Source organism: Dermacentor silvarum, chromosome 2 (assembly GCF_013339745.2).
Source record: "Dermacentor silvarum isolate Dsil-2018 chromosome 2, BIME_Dsil_1.4, whole genome shotgun sequence".
Classification (NCBI taxonomy): Eukaryota; Metazoa; Arthropoda; class Arachnida; order Ixodida; family Ixodidae; genus Dermacentor; species Dermacentor silvarum.
In genome coordinates, this window is record NC_051155.1 from 254,224,460 (window position 1) to 254,248,723 (window position 24,264).

The 24,264-nt window shown below is 45.9% G+C and overlaps 1 protein-coding gene across 4 annotated transcripts in view; it reads right to left on the reverse strand.

The window, feature by feature from the left end:
* Nucleotides 1-1,745: 1,745 nt before the first annotated feature.
* The window catches only part of LOC119443155 (mediator of DNA damage checkpoint protein 1-like), a 100,612-nt gene continuing 78,093 nt past the window's right edge, over nt 1,746-24,264 (reverse strand). For 3 of the 4 annotated variants that reach the window (XM_049662610.1, XM_037708318.2, XM_049662612.1), the window contains 4 exons: nt 22,406-22,594; nt 20,430-20,579; nt 11,574-11,657; nt 1,746-8,774 (listed from right to left, as the gene is read on the reverse strand). In XM_049662610.1, the coding sequence (XP_049518567.1) occupies nt 8,665-8,774; nt 11,574-11,657; nt 20,430-20,579; nt 22,406-22,594 (533 nt within the window). In that variant the 3' untranslated portion in view covers nt 1,746-8,664. The remainder of the gene's footprint in view (nt 8,775-11,573; nt 11,658-20,429; nt 20,580-22,405; nt 22,595-24,264) is intronic. The other variant, XM_049662611.1, reaches the window with a different exon arrangement.

Sequence of the window (24,264 nt, forward strand, 5' to 3'; positions counted from 1 at the left end):
CAAACGTGCACCCTCTGTCGGCGACTTCCATCACGAAGGCCAGGCTTCTGAAGTGGTGGTCAGGGGGACAGTGAACAAGGCGCATGCGCATTGTTGTTCATAGAACTGATGCGGATTTTTCTTTCTTTACTTTTTAAAATATTTTTGGTCAGGGCACCATGAAGTGCCCACCCAATACAAAGGGAAAGGCCACAACAATCATCATCATCATCGGGTCACTGGCAGCCAAAGAATATGTGCAGACACAAGTCATCGACAGTTTTGCGTAGCACTTGTGCCGACGGAGCTTACCTTGTTCCCGTTTTTCTGGTTCCTGAGTTTACCTTTACGTTGACACCATAGTGCCATGACCTGACATGCTGCAACGTGCTGAACTTCTGCAACTATGCCTTCAAAAAAAGAGAGGAGGTGTTTTGTTCCCCTTTGTAGGGGCAGTTACAAGTCATCTACAGAAAATGTTTCATTGTTCCGCGCTCCATCCGACCCTGTGCACTTGAAGGAATGGGCTAGGAACATCAAGAGAGATGACAAAAGTGCTTAGTGAAACCTGTGTTGTGTGTTCTCGCCACTTCGACAAGCGATTCGTTCAAAGAACGTTCAAGCACGTAATCAATGGCCAGACTGTCGAGCTCGACTGCGAACGTCCGACGCTTACTGAAGACGCCATTTCTACAATTTTTCCGGACGCACCATCTTATTTCACGAAGCCACTGCCGAAAAAGAGAGCAGAACGAAACCTGGACAACAGCGATACACCGCCAGCGAAGTGCAGAGCTCCGAATAACAACCCAGTTGAAGTCGTCGAAACGCTGGCCTGCACTGTTCTTTACAAAAGCAAAGAACATGGAACGAAACACACAAAAAGAAAAGCAGAAGCTCTTGAAAATGAGGCGATTCCACTAGAATGACACTGTCTAGCGAAAATGCTTTTGCTTTTGTACATACATTCCTTCGTAGTGCAATAAAAAAAAAAAACTTCTAACATATACATTCTTAAAGCGCTCATCATACAGTGTTTTTGTAGACCATAGTGTGCAATTTTGTAAAGCTGCAATAAATCCAATAAAGTATGTGCACGAGAAGAACAGATTGCATTCAATTTCCTCTCCGCACATTTGTGGGCTGTTCGGTGCTGCTTCTCCCGCAAGACTCCGTTTTATTGCGGCTGCTTGTGTAGCTTTCATCACTCTGGTTAAAACGGCAGCACAGCAGAGACGAAGACAAGATACACATCACAAGTGTACCGTCTTGTTTCTGTATCTCAGTTGCGCTGCCGTATGAACGAGGTATGGGCCCACTCGCCCAAACCAAAGATTTATTTCATCATTCGTCGCGGTAAGCGTGCTCGCTCATTTTGGAAGGTTGTCGAGACCTCAGATTATTGCATGCCTGTTTTCTGAGCGAGCGTTCCCTTGCGAAGAGTAGCGACCTGCGGAAAGCACTGGTCACTTGCGAGCGCCCTCTGCAGAGCGCGCCGGAGCTCGCAAGCGCAACCCGCCAGCAAGCGCCGGCGCCATCTGTCGGAGCATAGCTAAGTATTTCACCTCGGCTTGAGCCTTCACGACACTAAGAGAACCCTTCTAGCCTCTATACTCTAGCCGTGCGTTAACATCCAGAATGATGATGATGGTGATGATGTGGCGGTGGCGGTGACGACGACGATAGCTGCAGCGTGCTTTAAGCATCGATTTCCATTTTACTATTGATGCAGCATCAATGTAAGGAGGCTTTTAAGAATTTCAAGAATTCAAGAATTGTTTATTCGTTACAAAAACAGAACATACAGGTAGTATATTATACAGGAGAGGGTCCCAAAATCGAAGATAGCACCGGGAACCTGAACAGGAAATACAACGAATTACTAGATTAGAAGCAGCATAACAGCTATTAATGAATGTAGATGAACGACAAAATCAACCCAGACAGTAATTATAATTCCTAAACATAGTAATCTATTAGGTAAAATCACAAGTAACAAAAGTTCACATATTCACAATTACTACACAACACATTATACAACTGAATATAAATTAATATGGCTGAATTTATTGTAAAATAAATGCTCTAAGTGACGATTTAAAAGATGCAGATGATGTTAAAGAGTTGGGTAAATTATTACTTATCACTATGTATGCTGAAGTCATTTGTCCATAATTAGTGTGATCTCTGGGGAGTAAAAAATAGTTTATAGCAAATCTCGTAGGATTATTGTTTTTGAGTATGTTAACATCAATAAAGTTATATAGTAGCTCATTTGTTACTAACGTATAGAAAAGATCAAACAAGTTAAAACAAAACAATTGCACTCTACTGAGAAAAAACCTTGTTATCATGGCATGGCAAAATCTTCTGCTAAAATGCCATTTTGGAGCAGGAGGCCTATTCTGTAAGAATCCACCTAGTGGAGTGCCCACTTCGGCTGTCGCCATTGGCTCCAGCTTCACGAGCGCGAAGGTGCCAGCCAGTCTCCTTTGCGCTCATTAAACTGAAGCCAATGGCGACAGCCGAAGTGGACAGTCCACTAGGTGGAATCTTACACAATAGCCCCCCCCTCCCAGGATGGCGCAAAGCTGCTGCGCTCATCGCGCAATTTGGAGTAATTGGTGCAGCTGTTCCACCACTGCAATGTCTTCTGAAGCTTCCATAGTCTTGATGGTCTCGACTTCACCGAGATCTCGCCTGTTGCCTTCTGTAGAATTGAAGATGCCAGGGAAAGAAACTTTAGCCACACCAAACAGGCATTTGTGCAGATTCAGTGTGATGTCGCACCTGGCATGGCAGGCTATTGGCAAGTGCATCCTAAGACTATTATGTCATCAAATATGTTTGTGACTTCTTCCTGCCTTTTTAGGATCATGGCCGTCTGCTTTTAGAAACATTCAGGGGCACTATATCAGCCAAATTGGGATATGACGGTTGTCAGATTCTGCTACAGTAAAATCTCAATCGTTACTACGAACCCCACATTAACAAACTTTTCAGATTAACGAACATTTCAGAAATCCACCACTGACTTCATATAGTTTCAATGTAGAAATATTTCAGTACTGCGAACTTCAGAATACCAAACTCTTCAGAATAACGATCGTTATTCAGTTCCCGTGTCATGTTAACAACGCCTCAGTACTACGAACTAATATCCAAATCTGGGGATTCTTAGATTTTTCTTGTATCCAGTCAAGGCAGCCGAAACAGGAGGCTATCAGACGACAGGGCGCAGAAAGCGGACGCCGCGGCGCATGAGTTCGGAAAACCTCAAGGGAAAAAAAAAAGTATGCTGGCACGTAGCATCAGCGTGTCGAAAAGAAGGGCGGCCGCCTCTCGAAAGGCCAATCGCCCACGATAATCACTCCACGAGTTCCAAAAAAGACTCGAAAGCAGCGCGACGATCACGCAAATCGGTGACAGCGGCATCTCACAAGGGAAACGGCTGTCACCTGCATGCGCACACAGGTTCTTTCGCGCACGCCTTTTCTGTACCAGCCAAAAGGATGGCAGATGACACGCCGGCGCACGTTGCAATAGGTCCGCCCCTGGTTTAGGAGAGCGTCCTTGCGCTTTACAGTGGCGCAGTGTGCCTGAAGTAGAGTGACCTATTCGAACACACTGCGTGGATGGATATTCCAATAGCGCAGCGCAGTAGAGCAGCGGGACCAGCCAGGTGAGAAGGCACGCATCGGGTCGGGCATCACCGCAAAATACTTTCGCTCTCGACTTGTGCTTTTTGGTTCCGAGGGAAGGTAACAGTATGTCAGCTAAACAGTCAGGCGAGCCGTTCTTTCTGAGAAGGTCCCGAAGTGGCCGTTGTCACGCGCAGGACTGTTCAACACTAGCTAAGGCGACGAGGCATCAGGTTTTGTGAGCGCATGCTTTGCCTAAAGTCCCTAGATATTTTTTTTTTTGCTTTCTCTAAAAAAGAGCAGCAAATCTAGGGACTTTAGGTTCGCCCAGCCAAGTGTCGCCTAGCAACGGAGGCGTCTCTTCCTTCTTTCGCGTTTCTTTCAGCGCTTTCAGTGGCCGTACTGAGAAATGTTACCTCCATACTCGCGAGGTTGTCACACGGTCACACTTTGTACTTTCCTGGCGTTGTCATCTACGCGCTCTTGCGCTTTAGAACAGTTCAGGTGTCCGCCTCGAGCGAGACAGTTGCAGTGTCCGTGGCAAGGAATGTGAAAAGAAACAAGAAATAATGCGCTTTGGAGGTAACATAAAGCTTCCTTTTTTCGGTAGTTTTCTCGGCGTAAGCGTCTGTTTTGAGTGCGTAACTCTTATTACAGTGTAGACCGCTTATAACGTTAAGTCCCCGGAGTCGCGAATATTCGCACTATAAACGGTACCGCACTATAACCAAAGCAACAATTTTCAAGGCCCGCACATATGCAAAACATATGCACCGAGCCGCCACGCGCATGCCACAGTCGAGAAATGCGGCTAGAACGTTTGCATTCAATTTACAGTCGAATCTCGTTAATTCGAACCAAATCACGCGGCGATGCCTCCGACCGGCAAAAGCTTAGGAGAAACCCCAATGTCGCGCGCGAACAAAACAAAAAGCAAAAAAACGCGGCGGAAATTCCACCCTCTCTCAAATGGCAAGGTCGCCGATTCTGCGTTGCGCCAGAACATGCGTGTACATGCCGACGTCTCAGCCACGCTACCGTAGCCACGCGTAGAAAAGGGCAGTGAACCCTTCTTTCTCCTTTATGCTTCCTCTACTTTCTAGTCGCGTGTTGACCTTGCACGCTGCAGCTACGGCACAGAGGGAAGCAGCGGCGCTGTCCCAGGCCGGTAAACGAAACTGCCCCACGCCGGCAAACACCCGCTTCCCGATAACGGCAGAAAACGAAACTTCGGGGAGCTGGCGCCGGGCCGGCTGGAGCGGCGGCGCCTGCACGGCGGCGGGCGCGCAAGGTGACAGTCGAAAGTGAGGGAGCTACGAGGGAGGGTGAGGGGAGCCACCGAAGCGGCGGAGTTGCCGAGGCGAAATCCGCTTCCCTGCCGCCCTCCTCCCTCACATTCCACGGTCTCCGCGTGCGCCCTTCGCCGTGCTGTGCCAGCGCCGCCCGCTCCCTGAAGTTTTCTTTACTGCCGTTATCGTGAAGCGAGCGTTGGCCGGCGTTGGCAGTTACATGGCCCTCGCTCGCTATGCGCGCCGGGATATTTCACGACTCGCACTCAAGATTCAGGTTTCCGCCTCACTGTCTGTTCGTTCGCACCACGTGCCCTTCTCCTCCACTTCGTCTCTCTTTCTTCCTGGAGCACTCCTTGGGGCGCCTGTTTGAGGGGAGCGTTCGCCGCCTCCGCCGACTTCTGTACTCCGAGGCAGCCGCACTGTAACCAGTATTTCGTTTCCTGCAACTGCACTATAAGCGATACGTGTATACTTGGAGTGCTATGGGAAAATTAACAGGAGTCTGAAAAGACAGCACTATATCCGGTCCTGCACTATAAGTGGTTACATTATAAGTGGTCTATACTGTACACGGTGCTTCGGTGGTGCGTGGGGCTGGAATCTATGGTAAATAGCAACAGCGCAGGCCGAGCGCCAACAGCAACGTCTTCATGGATAGCTCATATGGTAACAACTTATGAACTGATGGGTTAATGGGCGGAATGGCTAATTTTGGAGCTTTCACTATAACGACTTTTCAGAATAACGAACCATTTACCATGGTCCCCTGAAGTTCATATCGAGATTTCACTGTAGTCGGCAGATGGTTTCACCTAGTGGCAACCAGTTTCTTGAATACTGCTGTGTTTTCAAGCAGGCAAAGGACATGCTCAACTGTGAGAGGATGCGGCATTCTCGTAGCACTACTTGGTTTAGCCGAATCAAATCGACGTAGATACAGTAGTCTCCTAGTGACATGGGAACAAGTACAGAGTTGGCCTGATAATGCGACAAGTCACAACCTCAAGCCTGTCTATTTCGGGATCTCACGAGTTATATTTAGAGTGAATGGCAGGGTGTCCAATTTCAGGTGAATCTGGTATCTGTCCTTGAGGGTGCCGAGTCTACAAACGAGTATGGCATGCGGTGGTGTCTCAGGGGTTTGTACTCTGCCCAAATATGTCATAACACTCAGGGCTAATACTGCAGACAGTCCCAGAAGAGGCATAGACAGGGATTAAACGACACAGAGCCACTGGGAGCCTTGTCTTCACTGTCACTGAAGTCATCCTAAGCAGGAGCTGAGTACATGCAGTGGTTGGCCTCCAAGTCCTTTGAGGAGTGTGTCAACCTTGAAGAGCTTGGCGGGAAGCATGGGGAGGTCGCTTGGTATAGCCAGCACCACTGCATTGCAGTCAACCTTAAACTAGGTCGTGTGATTGTCCATGGTGACTTCCAAGAACATTTCCTTGGCTGATTCTAGACAGTGTGCAGCTGGACAGAGCCAACCCTGCGCTTAAGTTTTCATGAGCTTCTACAAAGTGCCCCTTCCTGCAAAAGTTTCAGAGCGAGTTGGACTTGCGTAGATTAGGCAAAGTGGCCACAGAGTTCACATGCTGGCAGCAAATAATGGCATTCTGAATTGGGCTTAGCTTTGCAGCAATGGAGTAGTAGTCAGTGTAGAGTTGCAACTTCTGTTTGTTTTTTTTTGTCAGTACCCTCCGACTCACGCACCTGTGTCCATGCTTCGAGTGCCAGCTTCTCATGCCTAGCAGGAAACGACTGTCACGAAGGCAGACAACAAAGCTGTCACATACTGGCCATTGTTCTACTTAGTGTTGTACACGTTCCTCAAAAACAGGAATGAAAGCTCGTTCCTTGTTCCTCCCCAATATTGAAACGAGTGCCCGTTACAAGTTCCTTTAATGTGAAACGAACGCATTCCAGTTACACTTCAAACATTGGAATGTGTCGTTACATTAATGTTACATTTGATTTTTTAAAATTAAAATATAGTGTCGGATAATCTTGAGGCAAAATAAAGTGAGCAATTTAACACTCTCATCGAACTACGTATATTATACGAACTTGAACATCGCCAACAGCAGATTATCTGGAGATAAAAACAATCCAAAGAAATGCTCCTAGACGAATTTGTTCAGGGAGCACCGGACATACTCCAGGCATGTCTAACTGCAACTTTGGTGCTCGTTTATTACAAGTGCAACACATATGGCACCTTCCACTTCAGTCTTCAAATGCACAGTCAGGAAGGATACTGCACTTCAGATGTGCAAATAGAAAGTTACTCACATGCATCAAAATAATTAAATTTCTTGCACAAGAAACCGCATCGAAAGGAACAATAGGTTTAATGAATGCTGATTCAATATTGCAGTATGAGCGGAAGAAAAATGTCCATTACACATAATCGCAACTTAGTAAAGTCCCTTGTTTGAACTCAGCAAGACTTCCATCTCGATGTCGGTGTCCGACAGACGAACCCGTTTCTTCGTCAGCACTTCGTTGGCAATGTTGAAGAGCCATTCCACCGAAGCGTTTGAGGGTACTGCCGTGCTATACTTGTGGAAAATTTGGTTCAGTCCCTCGAAGTTCTTCATCTGTGACAGCGGGTAACCAACTGGTACCAGCAGGTACCGCGACAGCTCATCCTGTTCCTCGGCTGGAAGGGTTTGGCGCCCGATCGAGAAGAAATCTTCGGGCGTGGACGAGGTGGCAACGTCTGCACTGGCTGGTTTGGTCACTGCAGCCAACTCTGTCTTTATGTTGATGGTCTACAGGAGGGAGAGTCACGTGACAATCTTGGAGTCTAGTCATAAAAAAATATAGCGAAGAACTCACGAAGAAAATGCGCCATAGTCACATGACAGGCAAGCGGTAGTTCTTCGTGCCTCACGCAGTCGCCCATCTGCCCTGCATGATGTGCTGCATACGTGCATGCGTCTGTTCAATGCCGTGGAACGTTTACAGAAGGAGCGCCGTTCCCTCTGCCATTCCTTCGTAAACCTATCGAGTTACCGTTACAGTTCCACCGACCCTTAATGGAACGGTGGCGTTCCTCCGTTCCTCCTAAAAGGAAATAGTTCCAGGAACACCGCTTCTTGGAACACCGTTCCCTACAACACTAGTTCTACCTCAGGTAGGACCAGCACTTTACAAAAGCCAGCACAATTCGGTGTAGCAAATGTCGACAGTTATGTCAGGCTGCTGGACATACCTCTTGAAGTATACAACTCACAGAGCTTGTTGTTTGGAAGCACAATGTGTCTGGTGAAATGAGCAACAACTATGTTGTATAACGCGAGAGATGCAGTGTTCATGCAAGAACACGTAGAGAGATCGGCACAATTTGGGGCCTCTACATACAGGAGCGAGCACACCTGCATGTCCTCACCCTTTATTTCATGCACCACACGTTCGAAGGGGACAGAGCGTCACTTACTAGTGGCAGCCCGAAACTGAAAGCTAGAGTTTGGAGACCTCTTCAGGAACACACAGTGCAGTTCCACTTGCATGTGCAGTTGTCATTCAAAAAATGGCAATTTGCACATTTCCTTCTTAGCATGTTGCTACCTAGGCAAGGTGCACAGAAGCTAGCCATATGCTTCAGGATGGACCCTCAACAGCAGCCTTGCCTTGTGGATGCTTTACTCAGGATACGGTCGTCTTTTATTTGTTTGTGTTTTTCCTTATGCACCACACAGTTATGGCAACAGATTACCTGGTTTGTGAAACCTGCCTCAGGTACAAACTTAAGATGGTTGCTGTCGCCGCCAGTGAATCAGGGCCCCAGCCCAGCGGCTGCCTTCAAGGCCAGGCAGCAGATAAAGTGCTCGACCAATTGCCTCTTGCAGTGCTGGTTCTGCACAGATACATAAACAAAAGACACATTGGAGGAAGTCTACTAAATGTACTCGTTCATACGTTTTAGAAAAAAACAAGAGAAAAAATGTACTGACCGAGAAAACCTACGATCGGAAATCACTAAAAAATTGACACACTCAACTGTAGTTGACATCTACGTAATGCGAAGCGTTGCATGAATCGTTGCAGTACAAGACGCCGACACGAGCCAAGCTGGTGAGGTTCGAGCGGCCCCGAACACGCATTGTAGTTTCTATGGCTTCGGCAAGCTTACGTTTGCACTCCTCAAATTTGGCCTGGGTCAGCAGCTTCTTTGAGTGGGGCGTTTTGGCGAGTTTTGGCATGCCCACTAAGCGTGAATCGTTGCGGTACAAGACGTGGACTAGCTGGTAGGGCCTAAGCGATCCGAGACAGACATCATTTTTCTATTGCGTAGTGCTTCGAGACTGCAACTGGAAACATCAACGAAATCGAGCTGGGAGGCAACACCGGAATACGATGGCGCCAGAGCGATACATGACGCTCCCTCTGCGCCACACGCAGCAGGGAATGGTGGCGCGTTTGGGTTATCGCCTATTAAAAGCATGCACTACGCTTCCAACGTAAATCAAAAGATGAAGGACAGAGAAGAGTCATGGCACACAGAGCGACTGGACTAACAACTGTGCTTTATTGAAAAACCCCATCTCCCAGGAAAACCAGGTGAGCATGCGCAGCCCAAGAGCCAACGCACACACACAAACTAAAGTTGATTGCGATAGGCCAAGGAGCTAGCGCCAGTGTGATAGAAAACTGAGTTCTTTCTGCATCAGTGAGATAGAGATAGTACTGATGAAATTGTCCCCTTGCATGCTGATATGGTACGCTTTGAGAATTTCACGGTCCGTCTTGCCCTTGCCTCTATTAGGGCAACTTGTTAGTCCAGTCGTCGTGTGTGCCACGTCTCTTCTCTGTCCTTCATCTTTTGACTGGTTCAAATTCTCAAGAATATGTACCAACTGACCCAGATCGCAACTCTACTTCATTAAGTTATGGCATGTAGACATTCACCCTCATAAAGCCTCTAGTTCACAAAAGGTAAGCATCATGGCCACATTTTTTAGGACCTATCTCACAGATGGTGAGTCAGAATGTGCAAAATACAGTTTAGTGCTGAATCAACTGAGCTTGGCATAATAGGAACTTAAAAAGCGATTGAAATGTGGTCTGGCTGCTAATATTGAGATAACATGAAGACTGAATTTCAATTCTTGTTGCCTTCTTCACTGCCTTGCATTAACATAAGGATGACTCACTTGGTGCATCTGTAAAAAAAAATTGGCAGTTGCCCTCCTAAGGGCGAAGCAATGACTGCAATACCAAAGTTTAGCATTGCACTTCTCAGACGATGTTCTGACTATATGCACGTCCAACTAACATGGACGCAACATACACGGGTGCGCCAAAATTTCTGGTACCCTTAAAAGCTTTAACACGCCGTGTAGGGCCTGTAATGACATGGAACAGGCACCACTAGGCTGCCCACAAAGAGTCACGCCAGTAAAATTACATCATTTTTAGGTTTGAGCACTGCTATTGTTTTACACTTTTAATAACCTCAGAAGATTTAAGATAAAAGGCATGCACTGTGAATGTTATGTTTCATGGCATGTGTTTGTGGGATGCCATTCTCAAAATTCTGAGGAATAATTTAGTCAACAACGTAAAACCTAATATGAGCAACTTTAGTGATTGAATAGTGTAGCAATGTAACCTGCATATACAGCATGGATAAGCATATACATACAGCTAAATATATGTGGAGCCGCACAGTGATGACACCAACGATGGCGATGACGACGACGGGGAAAATTTGCTTGGAGTGTCTATACAGGGTTTTTCTACGAACACTTTCAAAATTTTTTAAAGGTTGCCTGCGGCAGATAGCACAATTCTGATTAATGAGCTGGTCTACTCGAAGAGGCGGACATTACTTGCACAAGAAATTGAAATGCATCATCTACTAATTAACGAAAATTCACTAATTAAGTTGTTAACTAATTACCTGATGGCCCATATTGCAATTTACAAATTGTAGCCATGGAGTTTACAAGGCGGATCCGGTTGGAACGAATTCTCGGGATGACACAAGTTTCGAGATATTAATTCCCAAGCTTTGCGAAGAAATGCATTGCCGTTCCAGTTACTTTAGTGCTTCAATGCATAAAGCGACATTTTGTTAAGCAAGTAACAGGAACGCCAATGCATTTCTCTGCAAAGTCGGGAATCTCAAAACTGGTGTCATCCCTAGAATTCGTTCCAACCGAACTCCACGGCTACAATTTGTAAATTGCAATATGGGGCATCAGGTAATTACTTAAAAACTTAATTAGTGAAATTTTGTTAATTAGTCAATTATGCATTTCAATTTGTTGTGCAAATAATGTCCGCCTCTTCGAGTAGACTAGCTCGTGAACTAGAATTGTGCTATCTGCCACAGGCAACCTTTAAGAATTTTTGAAAGTGTTTGCTAAAACACCCAGTATAAATGCTATCGCAATAAACCAAAATATTATTTTGCCTGTAACTTGTTACTGGGAGATCATGGTGAAAGTAATTATTTATGGTGCAAGTTCCATGCTAAGGTACAGAAGAGCACAGGAAAATACACGTGATGCAGGATGGTGCAGATGGTCAGATAAATGCTAAGAAAATGACATCCTCTGTCAGTTAAATCTGTGTATGTGTTCTCTTCCAACGCAATGCCATAGTATGCAGCAAGTTGTTTTGAGTAATAGAACCAAGCAAGCCTCCTCACCTCCATGGCAGAGAAAGCTCTCCAGCTGACTGAGCAGGGTCTCCAGCTTGACGGCTGCTTTCTCGTAATGCTTCCACAGCAACCCTGCAACACCAGTGGTGGCATTAGCAAATGCTAACATAAGGGTTCCCGAAAGGGCTGCACTGATAAGAGCAACAGGCCAAGTGCCATCAATTCCAAAAAATAAATGCAGCTCAGTGGGTACAAAGTCAAGGTGCACAGAACAATTTGTTGCAGTGCTCCTCCTTCAGACCTCATGTACCTAGCACCTACAACACGAAAACAGGATAGAACCAGGAACAGTATCATCCCCATGAGGCCTCATGCCCACAATAGATACATTCATAAAAAACTGCAAGAAATGCCTTCAGACATCGAAGCTTTTGGAATAAATAAATATAGGGCAACAATGGGTGCTCCGTAGATTCGTAATACTTTGAAAAAAAGTCACAGGACTGCGCGGCACACACAGCACAGTCACAGCGTAAGTTGGTTGAGCGGCGCAAGAGTAGCTCCAATTTCGGCACCACGCATAACAAGGTCTTCGCCTCGATTTCGACGAGAACGATCTGAACTGTCCGCCCGGCGTCGACGGCGAGCTGCGGCTTGTAATGCTCTCTGCACAGCAGTCTGCTGAGCCCGATGATGCTTGGTTGTAGCCGCGCACGTAGCTCTACAATTCACTTCTTCAGCAGCGATTCGTACCTTGCGAGGAGACACCATAACGTGTACCGAAGAGGTACCCAGAATATGTGGCGCACATCTAACATCGGGATAGCGTTGATTACGCGCCTCGTCTGAATCACATCTCATCGCACGCGGCGGTTGCAGGCACGTTAACTAGATGGCGTCACCTTACTGGCGGAGGCTCGGGTCGTCTGCCTAGGCGTGCAGGCGCAGAGGCGCAGTGCACGTATAAAGGGAATTTTTCTTCTGCCTAATAGCAAGCGCTTGCGTGGCTCAGTGGTAAAGTATCCGACTCCCACGCAGCAGGCCTGGGTTTGATCCCGGCAGAGAGCAGGTACCTTTTTATGCATTTCCCACGATAGCAGCTACGGGGCGGCGGCGGCATCATCGCGACCAGAAACGGCTATTGGAATGAGCCCATAACAGCTTCCGCTGTAAAAGTGTTTCTTCAGTCGGCACACCCCAATAGCAGATTGTTACGACTCAGGAGTTGCGTTGTGTGCGATAATGAGGATCGATGATGGGTATGTACTGGTAACTACAGCGACCTGGGTAGCAATGCTTTCATTTTTTAACTTGGCCATTCCAGCAGCTGCGTTGTGCGGCCAAGAAGTTGTTTCGAGGGCTCCACAAAATCACCATTTCAGTTGATGCTTCCTATTTGGCCACTCGGGCAACTTGTTGCTATAACTAGACAACCTAGTAATAGCAGAAAGCTTTTGGTTAAGTGTGAGTTGTGTGATAAAATAAACACTGCAAACTGCCACACACGGGCTACTAACAAACTTGCTGAGAACAATGCAATGCGATGATTAGTTGCTGGCCCGTGATGAAAGCTGCACACAGCAGCAAAATGCATCTCTATTTGAATAAGACCCATGTTGCACCACCACTGCTACACAGTGAAGTTGTCAAGTTCTCAATGTACTTCTCAAGTTTTGTGCATATTCTCCTAACAGGTTGCTGGCACTTGCTGTTTGCAGAAAATGAAAAAAAATTGCATTTCCTGGACAGATTTCATGCGAAATGCAAGCAAGGGCAATGAATTTCTTCAGCAAATATAGTAGTGTCAATTTAGTAAACTTTTGCTTGTTATTTCCTTGGTCCATTTGATAGTATTACTTTTGGATATTGCAGATATGGAGTCCACACTGGCATGGTTAAGGTCTGAATTACCGTAAAAACAGGAATATAGATCGATTACCGGCTTTGAGATGAAGAAAAATGAAAAAAAATTCTTCAATGCAGTGAACTACAGAACAGACTTCATTCGATCAATACGCTCATTCATCCTCAGAAACAAATAGCGCACATTAACTGTTATATATTTTCGTCCAGGGACGGCTGCTAGTCCCATAAGACATCCCACAGCACATCATCGGTGATTCCAAGGCATTGCCTATGCAGAACTAGGCGTCGGGCAATGAGTGGCACGCACTGTATACCCAAGATCCACGCTAGCAACCTCTGCAGCAGACTACAGGCATCCTCGCATGACTGCCAGCCATTCATTCATTTCGATGGTCTAGCTCCCATCGACAGCAGCTTCGGGTCTTGCGTACCATGTTCAGACCCTGCCGTGGGCAACGAGATCTCCGTTTTGTAATGCTGTATTACCCTGCGGGTAGTCACCCTCACGCAGGTTACTCACGAAAACATTCCACCACGATGTTGTCTCGTTAAGTATGAAGAGCACAGTGGTCGCGGAATGAAGTTTTCAGTGAATATCAACAGTTGGACCCACCGTGGTTGCCCCATTTCACTTTCTGTTTGTGGAAACCAAATGGTGCAGTGCCGCCAGGCTACAGTTTGCTTCCGCACACCATAGCCTCGTTTTATTGCGATATATGGACACTCCAGGCACATTTCTGCCGTTGCCGTCGCCGTGAGGTTCCGTATAAAATCCAAGGGCGATAAAATCGTCGCCGTGCGCCGCATGATGTATGTGCAAGTGAAAGCGAGCGTTCGCGGCTCAATCTCGCACACGAAAGGGAGTACAAACTTGTCGTGGTTGCATAGTGGTTATGGTGTTGGGCTGCTAAGCACGAGATCGCGGCATTGAATCCCGGCCACAGCGGCCGCATTTCAATGGGGGTGAAATGCAGGAAAAACCCGTGTACTTAGATTTGCGTGCACGTTAAAGAACCCCAGGTGGTCCAAATTATTCCGGAGTCCCCCGCTACGGTGAGCCTCATTGTGAGATGGTGGTTTCAGCACATAAAAACCCAGTCGGCACAGCATACTGCTCAAGCAATGTCATCTAAACCCCGGCTTCTATTGCTCGAACAGGTGCTGCTGAAGTGCGTATCTTGGCACGCAAGCGCGTCAGATTGGATAAATGCGTGACTAGTCCAGCTGCTGATGGTGCTGCTATCGGCCTCGGACGGATCGTGGACGGCACTCTCGAGCGCAGCCATCGAGGAACCATTGAGCTACCCTTTGCAGAGGCTATAAACTACAGGCTGTCGCCAGCAGTCTTCAGTGGGCATGGCTGCATTGCCCAAGCAATGTCACCTAAACCCCAGCTTCCACTGCTTGAACAGGTGCTGCTGATCTACGTATCTTGGCACACGAGCACGTCGGATGCACCGGATACATGCATGAATAGTCCAGCTGCTGATGGTGCTATTATCGGCCTCGGATGGATTGTGGACGGCACTGTCGAGCGCAGCCATCGAGGAACCGAGCTACCTTTCGCGGAGGGCATAAACTACGGGCCGTCGCCAACGGTCATCAGTGGGCATGGCAGCACTGCCGAAGCAATGTCACCTAAACCCCAGCTTCTATTGCTTGAACAGGTGCTGCTGATCTGCGTATCTTGGCAAGCAACAAGAAGAAAGACGGTCAACTTAGAGGACAGGAGCAGACGAAATAATCTCTTGGTTTTCTGATTAAAGAAAAAGAGGGAGAAACCGCAGAAGATTTGGAAAAAGCTGTACTGAGCAAAATATTCCTGCAGAAACTTGGCGTCGAATTGAAAACTGTTGAACGCATCCATTGAATAGGAAGAAAACAAAGTAGCTCAACATGACCCATAATTATGAAACTATACGATTAACGAGAGAAATAGAATATTTTCAAAAATTGCAGAAAACTCAAGGGTATCCCCGTATTGGTAGGTGATGACTTCTGCAAGGACACTTTAGCCAAGCGGAAGTTGCTATGGCAGTCTGGAAAAGAAGAAAGGCAGGCGGTACAATGCCGGATACATGCATACATGCATCTTAGCTATGATAAGCTGGTCCTAACACAAGACGTTTATTTCTGGGACTACAATAAAAACAGCTGAGTTAAGCTCAAGCACGACAGGAAATCATCACGCCCCGCAATGAAAGATGACTGAAGCCATTCGCGACCGGATTCAAGTGGCCTTCGCCTACTAAATATAAATGCCCGAAGTATTGTAAATAAAATAGGCAATTTAGAATATATCTTGGCCAGCTATGACCTGCACATAACTACTGTAACATAAAGATGGCTGCGACCCGAAATACAGGACAGTGAAACTGCACCACCCGGCTACAAAGTACTTAGGAGAGACCGCGGTTCGCGAGGAGGAGGAGTGGCAATAATACTCAAGGAAAATCTGGAAGCTATCATAAAGGAAGGAATCGCAAATCACGAAAGTGTTTGGTGCGAAATTAAACTAGCAAGGACGTCCTTTATTGTGGGAAGCGTCTACCAACCTCCCAACTCTCCAGGTGGTTGGCAGCTTGCTACCTGAAGCTTGCTACCTTGAAGCTTGCTACCTCATACCTAGCAGACTTGCAGCATTACCTTGAAAGCCTTTCAACATGCAGTTGCAAAGTAATAATTGCAGGTGACTTTAATCTGCCAGGAATTAGTGGGGACACACTAAAAAACAAATAAAAAAATTTAGTAGCCGCCGAAATACCGCTGATATAGCGTTCTAAAAGCTCTAAAAGTTCTAAAAGCGTTCAATCATGACTTGACACAGATAGTCCATTATAGTACATGTGGAACAGAACATTTGCACTCTGCACTGGATCTAGTTTTTCTCAATGGGCAAATCAACAACTACGTGTCCATAGAACGTGGCTTACCTGACCACAAACTTCTAATGATAGTGATAAAAATTGACGATTGCTTCCCACGTGAAGGGGAAAGGTTCATACAGGTGCGCAGCTATCACAAGGCCGACAATACGAGCATGATCGATTACTTGTCATTTTCCTTGAACATGTTCAGAGACGAAGATGGCGTAAATGAGATGTAGATAAGGTTTAAAGAAATAGTTACAGTACGCATCACAAAATTTGTGCTTTTAAAAAGAAAGAAAATAAACACAACCCTTGGATGACCAGGGATATTATACATCTGAAAGGTGCAGTTAACTGCCAGAGGCAGAAAGCAAACAAAAACCAATCCAAGATATCAAATTTATCAAAGCTCCTACTTAGCGAAACAAAAAAAAAAAAGGTATTATGAAGAAACGTTACCAACCTTTATGAAAACTTCACCGCAACGTTTTTGGCATCACTTGGCTCAGAGCAGAACGAATTCCGAACTAGCACATTCTCTCATAATCAATGATGAGTTAGTAACTGACTGTTCTACCAATCAGCCGTACATTATAGATTTTTCCAATGAGTGTTTAATGATTGTTTTAATGACACTGATTTGCACACGTCTTCTCCTTGCCATTTATCGGTCATGCCCAATATTCAGGTCACTTATGAAGGCATTGTCTCTTTATTGCTTAATATTAATAAAAAGAAATCCGTTGGGCCAGATGGTATACTGAATAATTTTCTTCGGAGATATGCAGAATGGGTCGCCCACTATCTCCTCATCATATTTAAGGCTTCGCTTGAACAGAAACGAGTTCCAGATGACTGTCCCATGGCAAGAGTTGTGCCGACCCACAAATCTGGACACCCGACAAAAAGTCGAGAACTACCCTCCAATTTCTTTTTACTTGCGTTTGCTGTAAGCTTTTAGAACACATTATATCCAAATCTATGTATACATATCTTGAGGACACAAAAAGACTCCTTCCCAATCAGCACGGCTTTCGACAAAATCTCTCTACAACAACCCAACTTCTAGAAACTATTGATGACTTTACATGTGCTTTAAATAACATAAGCCAGATTGATGCAATATGCCTGGATTTTTCAAAAAGCCTTCGACAAGGTTCTGCACCCTTACACACAATATGTGGAAGTAAATGGTTACAAATCTGATCAATTACAAGTTACTTCAGGAGTCCCGCAAGGTTCTGTCATAGGTCCAATATTATTTTTAATCTATATAAATGATATTACACGTAACATTGATATAAGCACAATGGTGCGACATTTTGCAGATGACTGTTCGCAAATGACCAGAAAGCATTTAATGACTCCTTTGCAGTCGTCAGTGATTGGTGTGCTACTTTGAAAATGGAGATAAATCAAACCAAAACTGTTGCTCTATGTGTGACAAATAAGAGTAAAGACGTGCTCAGTCACAATTATGCTATAGGCTCTACCCCTCTCCCTGCAGTTGACGCAATAAAATACTTAGGTGTAACCATATCAAGCAACTTAAAATGGAAGAGACATATTTAAAACGTTTGCTCAGCAGCGGAAAAAAAAGCTGTGGTACCTATGATGGAAATTGAAGCTTGCTACCACACCAGTTAAACTAACAGCGTATCTAACGTATGTACGGCCAACTTTGGAATATGCAAACATTATATGGGACCACTTTGAAATTGGGCTGATCAAAATGCTAGAGAGAGTGCAGAGGAGGGCTGCTAGATTCATTCTCTCAAAATACTCCTCGACAGAGTCAGTAACAGAAATGTCACGTCTATTAGAACTTCCCACGTTAGCAGAACGTCGACAACTGGCTAGGCTAAAATTCTTCTACTTGTTGTCAAAAAATAAACTAAACATAGATATAACACAATACTTAACTCAGCACCGAGGCATAATTCTTAGAGGAATAAATGGACATCCATATGAAGTACCTCAACAGCGTATCAATGTATATGCAAATTCATTTTTTCCAAAAACAACTCGACAATGGAATTCATTGCCATTATCACTGCTCCAATGCAGCTTTCTAGAAAATTTTGAGAAAGGGTTCAAGGAATTCTTTTCCCAGTCTGGTTTACAAGGCTGATATTATTTTACTTTGTTCTTGTTGTGTTAACTAAAAATTGATGTAGTGATTGTAGCACAAATTGATGTACTCATTGCTCCACAACGCTGATATTTTTCCATGTTCATGTTGTGGTAACTAAATATTGATGTACTGATTGCATTACTGTGGCATTTGAATTGCTGTTGAATTGTGAAAAATTTACGTACTAATTGCACTGATACGGTACTTTAGACATGTCGAGCCCATCCGTCAGTCGTTAGACATTCCGCTTTGTCTCCGTTCATATGACATTTTTGCCACGGCCTCACACACATCAAGGGGGTAGGGACCCTTTAACAAATTTGTTGGGTCCCAAAAGTGCGTACTTTGTAATTGTATTGTTTAATTATGTTAAATAAACTTTCAAACTTTCTTTCAATGGAGGACCAACTGTGTGTACTTCTGTGTATGCTCAGGGCAGTGTGGCCAGCTTCCCTCTGTCAGCTTTCCAGGGCCTGCCATGTGGGGGAAGATAGCTGTAGCACTGCATATCCAAAAGTGAGGCCAGGTACAGCTACTCTTTTGCATAAACCCCTACTGACTACCAAACGGTTGAAGGACCATAGGGCCTTGAAGTCAAAAAAGGAGCGACAGGTCTTCACCTTTATTGGTAGTTTTTACTCATATTTCTGCATGTGATTTGGGGCCACTGTAATAGTTATTCCTAGGTACTGGTACTCACTGGCCCAAACCACGAAGTTGCCTTGTTTGTAGAGCTCCAAGATCTGGAGAGCTGCGGAACCAAAGGAAATTGCCGCAGATTTCTTGACATTGAAGCACAGACCAAACTCTGTGCCTTCCCCACTGCATAAGACAAGATGTTCTTGCAGCTCGTCGGGACTCTTTGCCATGAGGACAATGTCATCGGCATAGAACAGTCATCCTTGTGTTGGTGATGCCTTCCTCCATATAACTCCTATAGCTCCGAAGTAGGGAGCATGCCATCCCTCAGTCCAGCTGCCGAGCATCCTTCCAAACGTTTTATTGCGATAGCAATTATATGGACACTTGAACCGGATTTCTGCCGTCGGCGTCGGCGTCGCCGTCGGCGTCGCCGTCGTCGTCGCCGTAGCCGTCGCCGTGAGGTTCCCTATAGATAAAATCTTCGCCGCGCGCCGTATGCCCGAGAGGAAGCGTGCGGAGACGCGCGCTATCACGGAGAGCGAACACACTCAATCTCCCACGCGCAAGCAAGGAAGCAGGAAGCCAGCGCCGGAGGGAGCAAGGGGGGGGGGGGGGAGGGGGCGCACTTCTCTGCCAACAACCGCGCTCGTCGCTCGCTCGCACCGTCTCTTATCTCCACACGGCTCTGACCTTTAAGTGCATTCGCCGCTCAGTTTCCGTTGAAGCGATAGACCGCACGTACCTTCGCCCGCTGCGGCGTATGCTTGCTGCCAGCGTTTTGACAGTCGTTGTCTGCTGTCATTCAGTGTGATCTATTCATGTTTGTTTGTGCGCGCTCACACCACGCTTGTTCATTCAGTTAGTCGGGCCACAGTTTCCAGCGCATGCTACACACGCAATGCTGCCCGGATCGGCAGTGCAGCGCTACAGGTGTGTCCCTTCGCACGTGCTGCCCACGGGAAGCGCTTCTCATCAACACCACCGTTTCACATGCGCCTTCTCGTGGTCATCGAGTCTCTCTTCATGTCGGTCTACTTACGCCGCAGCACACCTGCTTACTTAATCAGCTCATGTTTACTACAATTCATATTGCTACCAAAGCCGCTCACCTTACTTCGTATGACATTGCTGTGTTGCTATCGCATTCATTGCTTCGCCCTTAGGGCGAAACTGTGACACTTTTATAGCATGGTCTAATTCTCCTTCAGTGACATGCTTTTTTTCCTTGTCCCATAGTGACCATACGACAAGAGAAATTGTTCCACACCGCTATATAAGAAGAGGGAACACTTACCCACAACTTTTTTTTTAGAGAGCTCGGCCCATATTTTGGTTTTTATCACATTCATGAATCTGGTTTAAAATTTGAATCAATGCTTCAGATGCATATACCTAGCAGTCTGACGAGGCAAGAAGCGTGGGGCTGGTCTAGCATTGACTGCATATGGGGGCCCAGTCGCTGCTCAAGCAGCCAAGCCAGCAGGTCAACTGGTGAACGCCTGCACAGCTGCTCCAGTGCCAGGCGATGTGTCACGCAGACATCTGCAAAAATATGGGGATCTGTTACACAAAAAAAAACGAAAAAAAAACAACAAAGGGACAGGGGACCAACTAGCACTGGCACTCTTTTCAATGACTTCCCGTAATCATCTTACACAAAAGCTTCACGCTATGTGCTATGCATTCCACCAAGTACGTTGTGATGAATTTGGCCGTGAACGGTAAAGTGGCCTCATGAAAATCAAGCAAGCAAGCACAGAAGCCTGCGAGTGTAAGGTGACATACATGGGTATTGGTGCATTATCACAGGCAGCCATGAAGCTGCATTTCTTATTATCAATTTTCCCTCGGGCACCACGAACTGCATCAGCATGGCAGCTTGAGACAGAGTAAAATGAAAGAAAATAATGAAGGACTACAGTGCGAAATGTACAAATTTCCACTGCAGTGACAAAGACAATCAAGCATTTTATCATCATTCTTGTAAACTACTCCCAATCATAGTCTCGGAGCATTTGGCAACAGCAAACACCAACCAGTCATCATACAGTACTTCAGGGGCGTAGCCCAGGGGGGGTACCCCCTAGCACAGCAGCCCGCTGCTCTAACCATTAGGCCACAGTCACAATGGCTATCGAAATTTGAGGCGCCGTATCGCAATTTGCTCGATTTCTTGGGCTAACACGTGCGCAACGTCGCAAATTTACAAGAACATGGCGGCCTTGAACAACAGGTTGTCGCCCGTCGCCTCGCTTTCGTGCGATATTAAAGCTAAGCTTTCTTTGCAGTGTCCGACGAGTTTTCATGCTGCATTGGTCAAACTGTGCGGAGATCGGTCTGCTGATAGCGTCGTCCCGCTTCGGGCGACACTATCAGCCACGGGGTGAGAGTGGATGCGAAAACTTTGCAGACTTCGCTTCATACCGCCAATGTAAAGATATCGTCGACACGAGATGAGACCGTATTTTGGTCACTGATTCTCAAATTCAACGAAATAAAAATAATCTTTTCTTATCAAAATGTTTTTTTCTTTTTTCGATTACCCGATAATTCGCAAGATTTTACGACGCCTTCCGTGTAAAAAAATTCATCAGCAGCTGTACATAAAAGGGCAAAGTTCAATAAAACAAAATTTCAATACAACGAAGTCCAGTACCGATTTTACCGGCTTTGTTATATCAAGGTTTAACTGTATTTATAACATAGGCAATGGCACAAAAGAAACACGGACATAAAAATGCATACAATGTACACCACAAGCACTTGTGGTGCTTTTAGTGTACATTATCTCCATTTTGAAGAAGGTACTTATGATGAGGTATATGTGTCTTTATGACCTCAATTATTTTGCACCATTGCATGTATTAAATTAATGCGCTTGTGTGTTTATGTCAATAAGCGTTTTTATTCACTTATAGGCACAAGCTACCATGGACAAAGGAAAGTGTATGCTGCCTGAGGCCACGCCAATCCAAGCCAGTGACATGATGATCCACCTGTGTGTTACCATAGGCTTGGCTTTGATGCATCAATTATGCGAACCAATCTCAAGAAGATAACGCCCAAACTTTACTGCCAGGGTGAGATGAAGGGTAGCGAAAATCTGCAACACTCCTCGTTTCCATTCCTTTCTGGTACCAGAAGTCTACGGGAGACCTAGCTATAAACTGCTTCAGCAGTACACAGGGACGAAAGAAGAAAAAAAAATGGGAATGGTATGGGCCACTGATGCACCGCATGTTCAGCTACCATCACCCAGTGCATAAACCTCGTGCTGTGCTTGACATTTCTGTTGCACTGGTAAGGGAGTGCATGTCAGCCGAAGGAACTACGAGCTGATTACTCTCCGTGTGCAAGCCATGCCTCACCTCTGCACTGCCGGTGTGGAAGCAAAAGTGGGTCAAGCAGCTCTTCAACAAGCGTCCGCTCATCTCCCACGAATTCCTGCAGGGGACCAAGCTCACACAGCACCTTGTGGGCCTGTGACTTCAATGTGTTGTTGAGAGCGTGCGCTGGACTGCGGAGTAGGATGTAGCTGACAGCCCTCTGCAATGGCCCTGCAATGCACATATACACAGTCAGTAGAGGCCTCAAACTGAAGCCATCTATCAGCCTACCACTTGCACTTACAAAAATCTCCCAATAAGCTTTTTTTTCTGAACTTGGCATACCCTAAGATAAGATGCCAAGTTCAGAACAAAATTTTTTTGAGAACAGTAAGAATACAGATTATTAGTCAATATTATAGAGCACCTTTCTTTCTAGGCAAATGGAAGCTTTAGATAATGTGTAAACATCTTTGATAATTTCTATTCTAAAAACAAATGTGCAGATCCCAGCACTGTGGGAATCGATGTAAGCGAAGCATTCTATGCTGTTTTCTTTGACAATAATTAGTGGTAATGTTGACGGCGAATGTTTAATTCCTTCAGCATTTATTCCAATACAAGAGTAGTAAGTTGATGTTAAACATTACCTTGCATGCACAACTGGTCCGCGTAGTACACAGAACACAAAGAAATGTGTTTGCTTGAGGCTATGTTGTGCGCCGTTCATAATCTCCGAGAGGGTTGAGCATTCTCATTGCCTCACATGGCACATCGCATTACGGCAGAAGTGTTAAACTTTTAATTATGGGGCTGTATGTAACAGAACCACGATAAGATTATGAGGTAGTGGCAGATTACGGATTCATTCTGACACCCTAGTGTTCTTTAATGTGCACCTAAATCTAAGTGCACTAGCGTTCTTGTATTTTGCTCCCATCAAAATGAGGCTGCCACAGTCGCGATTGAACCCACGACCTCGAGCAATGCCACAGCCGTCAAGCTACCGTGGCGGGCCACTACGGCGAGCGCCAAGCTATCGTAGTGTAGCCAGGGCTTAAAGTCTCCTACCAGGGGAGGGGGGGGCCCTCTTAGGGTGGCAACCAGTATAACATACACGCATGCACACACGCTCATATACAGGGTGTCGCAGCTAACGCAGCACGATTTTAAAAAAGAGTAACGGCGTTATGCGAAGCCAACCTAGTGTGTATTGTTTCCAGTACAATGGAGTAGCTGCCAGTATTGTTTTCGGTACTGCGATTTCATTAATTAATTAATTGTAATTAATTATTTAACTCGAGAAGTACTGTTCTAATTATCAAAGTGTCAATGAGAAAGTTGTAGAGCAACATGAAAAACTCCCGATACAGCTTTATGTTGCTCAATACGTGCTACACAATTGTGTTTTTCCGAGTATGAAAGCCCGCGAATACACGCAGAATTGCCGCACGACTGGCCGCTCGAGGCACTTTGCGTGTATTCGCGGGCTTATTTCATGCTCGGAAAACTATATATATTGTGACGTCTCGGTTGGGATGACGTTTATTAGGCCCGGGAGCTCGTCAGCGAACCAGCGCAGCACACAGGCGATGACGATGATCACATATACAGGCGAAGAGGAGGATAGGTAAAAGTGTGAGGATGATGATGATAACATACAGATGAGGAAGATATGCATAATAAACGCCCACACTAATTTCCCCCCGACGTGAAAGCGGCCATCCTGGCCGGCCGTCAAGGTGTCGAGGCACACCGCGTGAAGGGCTTCATGCGGCAGACATGGACAACCTCGGTATTGCGGAAACGGCGGTCTGTGGGGGCGTCAAGAGGAGTGACGCGATAGTTGACAGGCGAAGTCTGTCAAGGACTATGTACGGCCCGATGAACCGTGGCTGGAA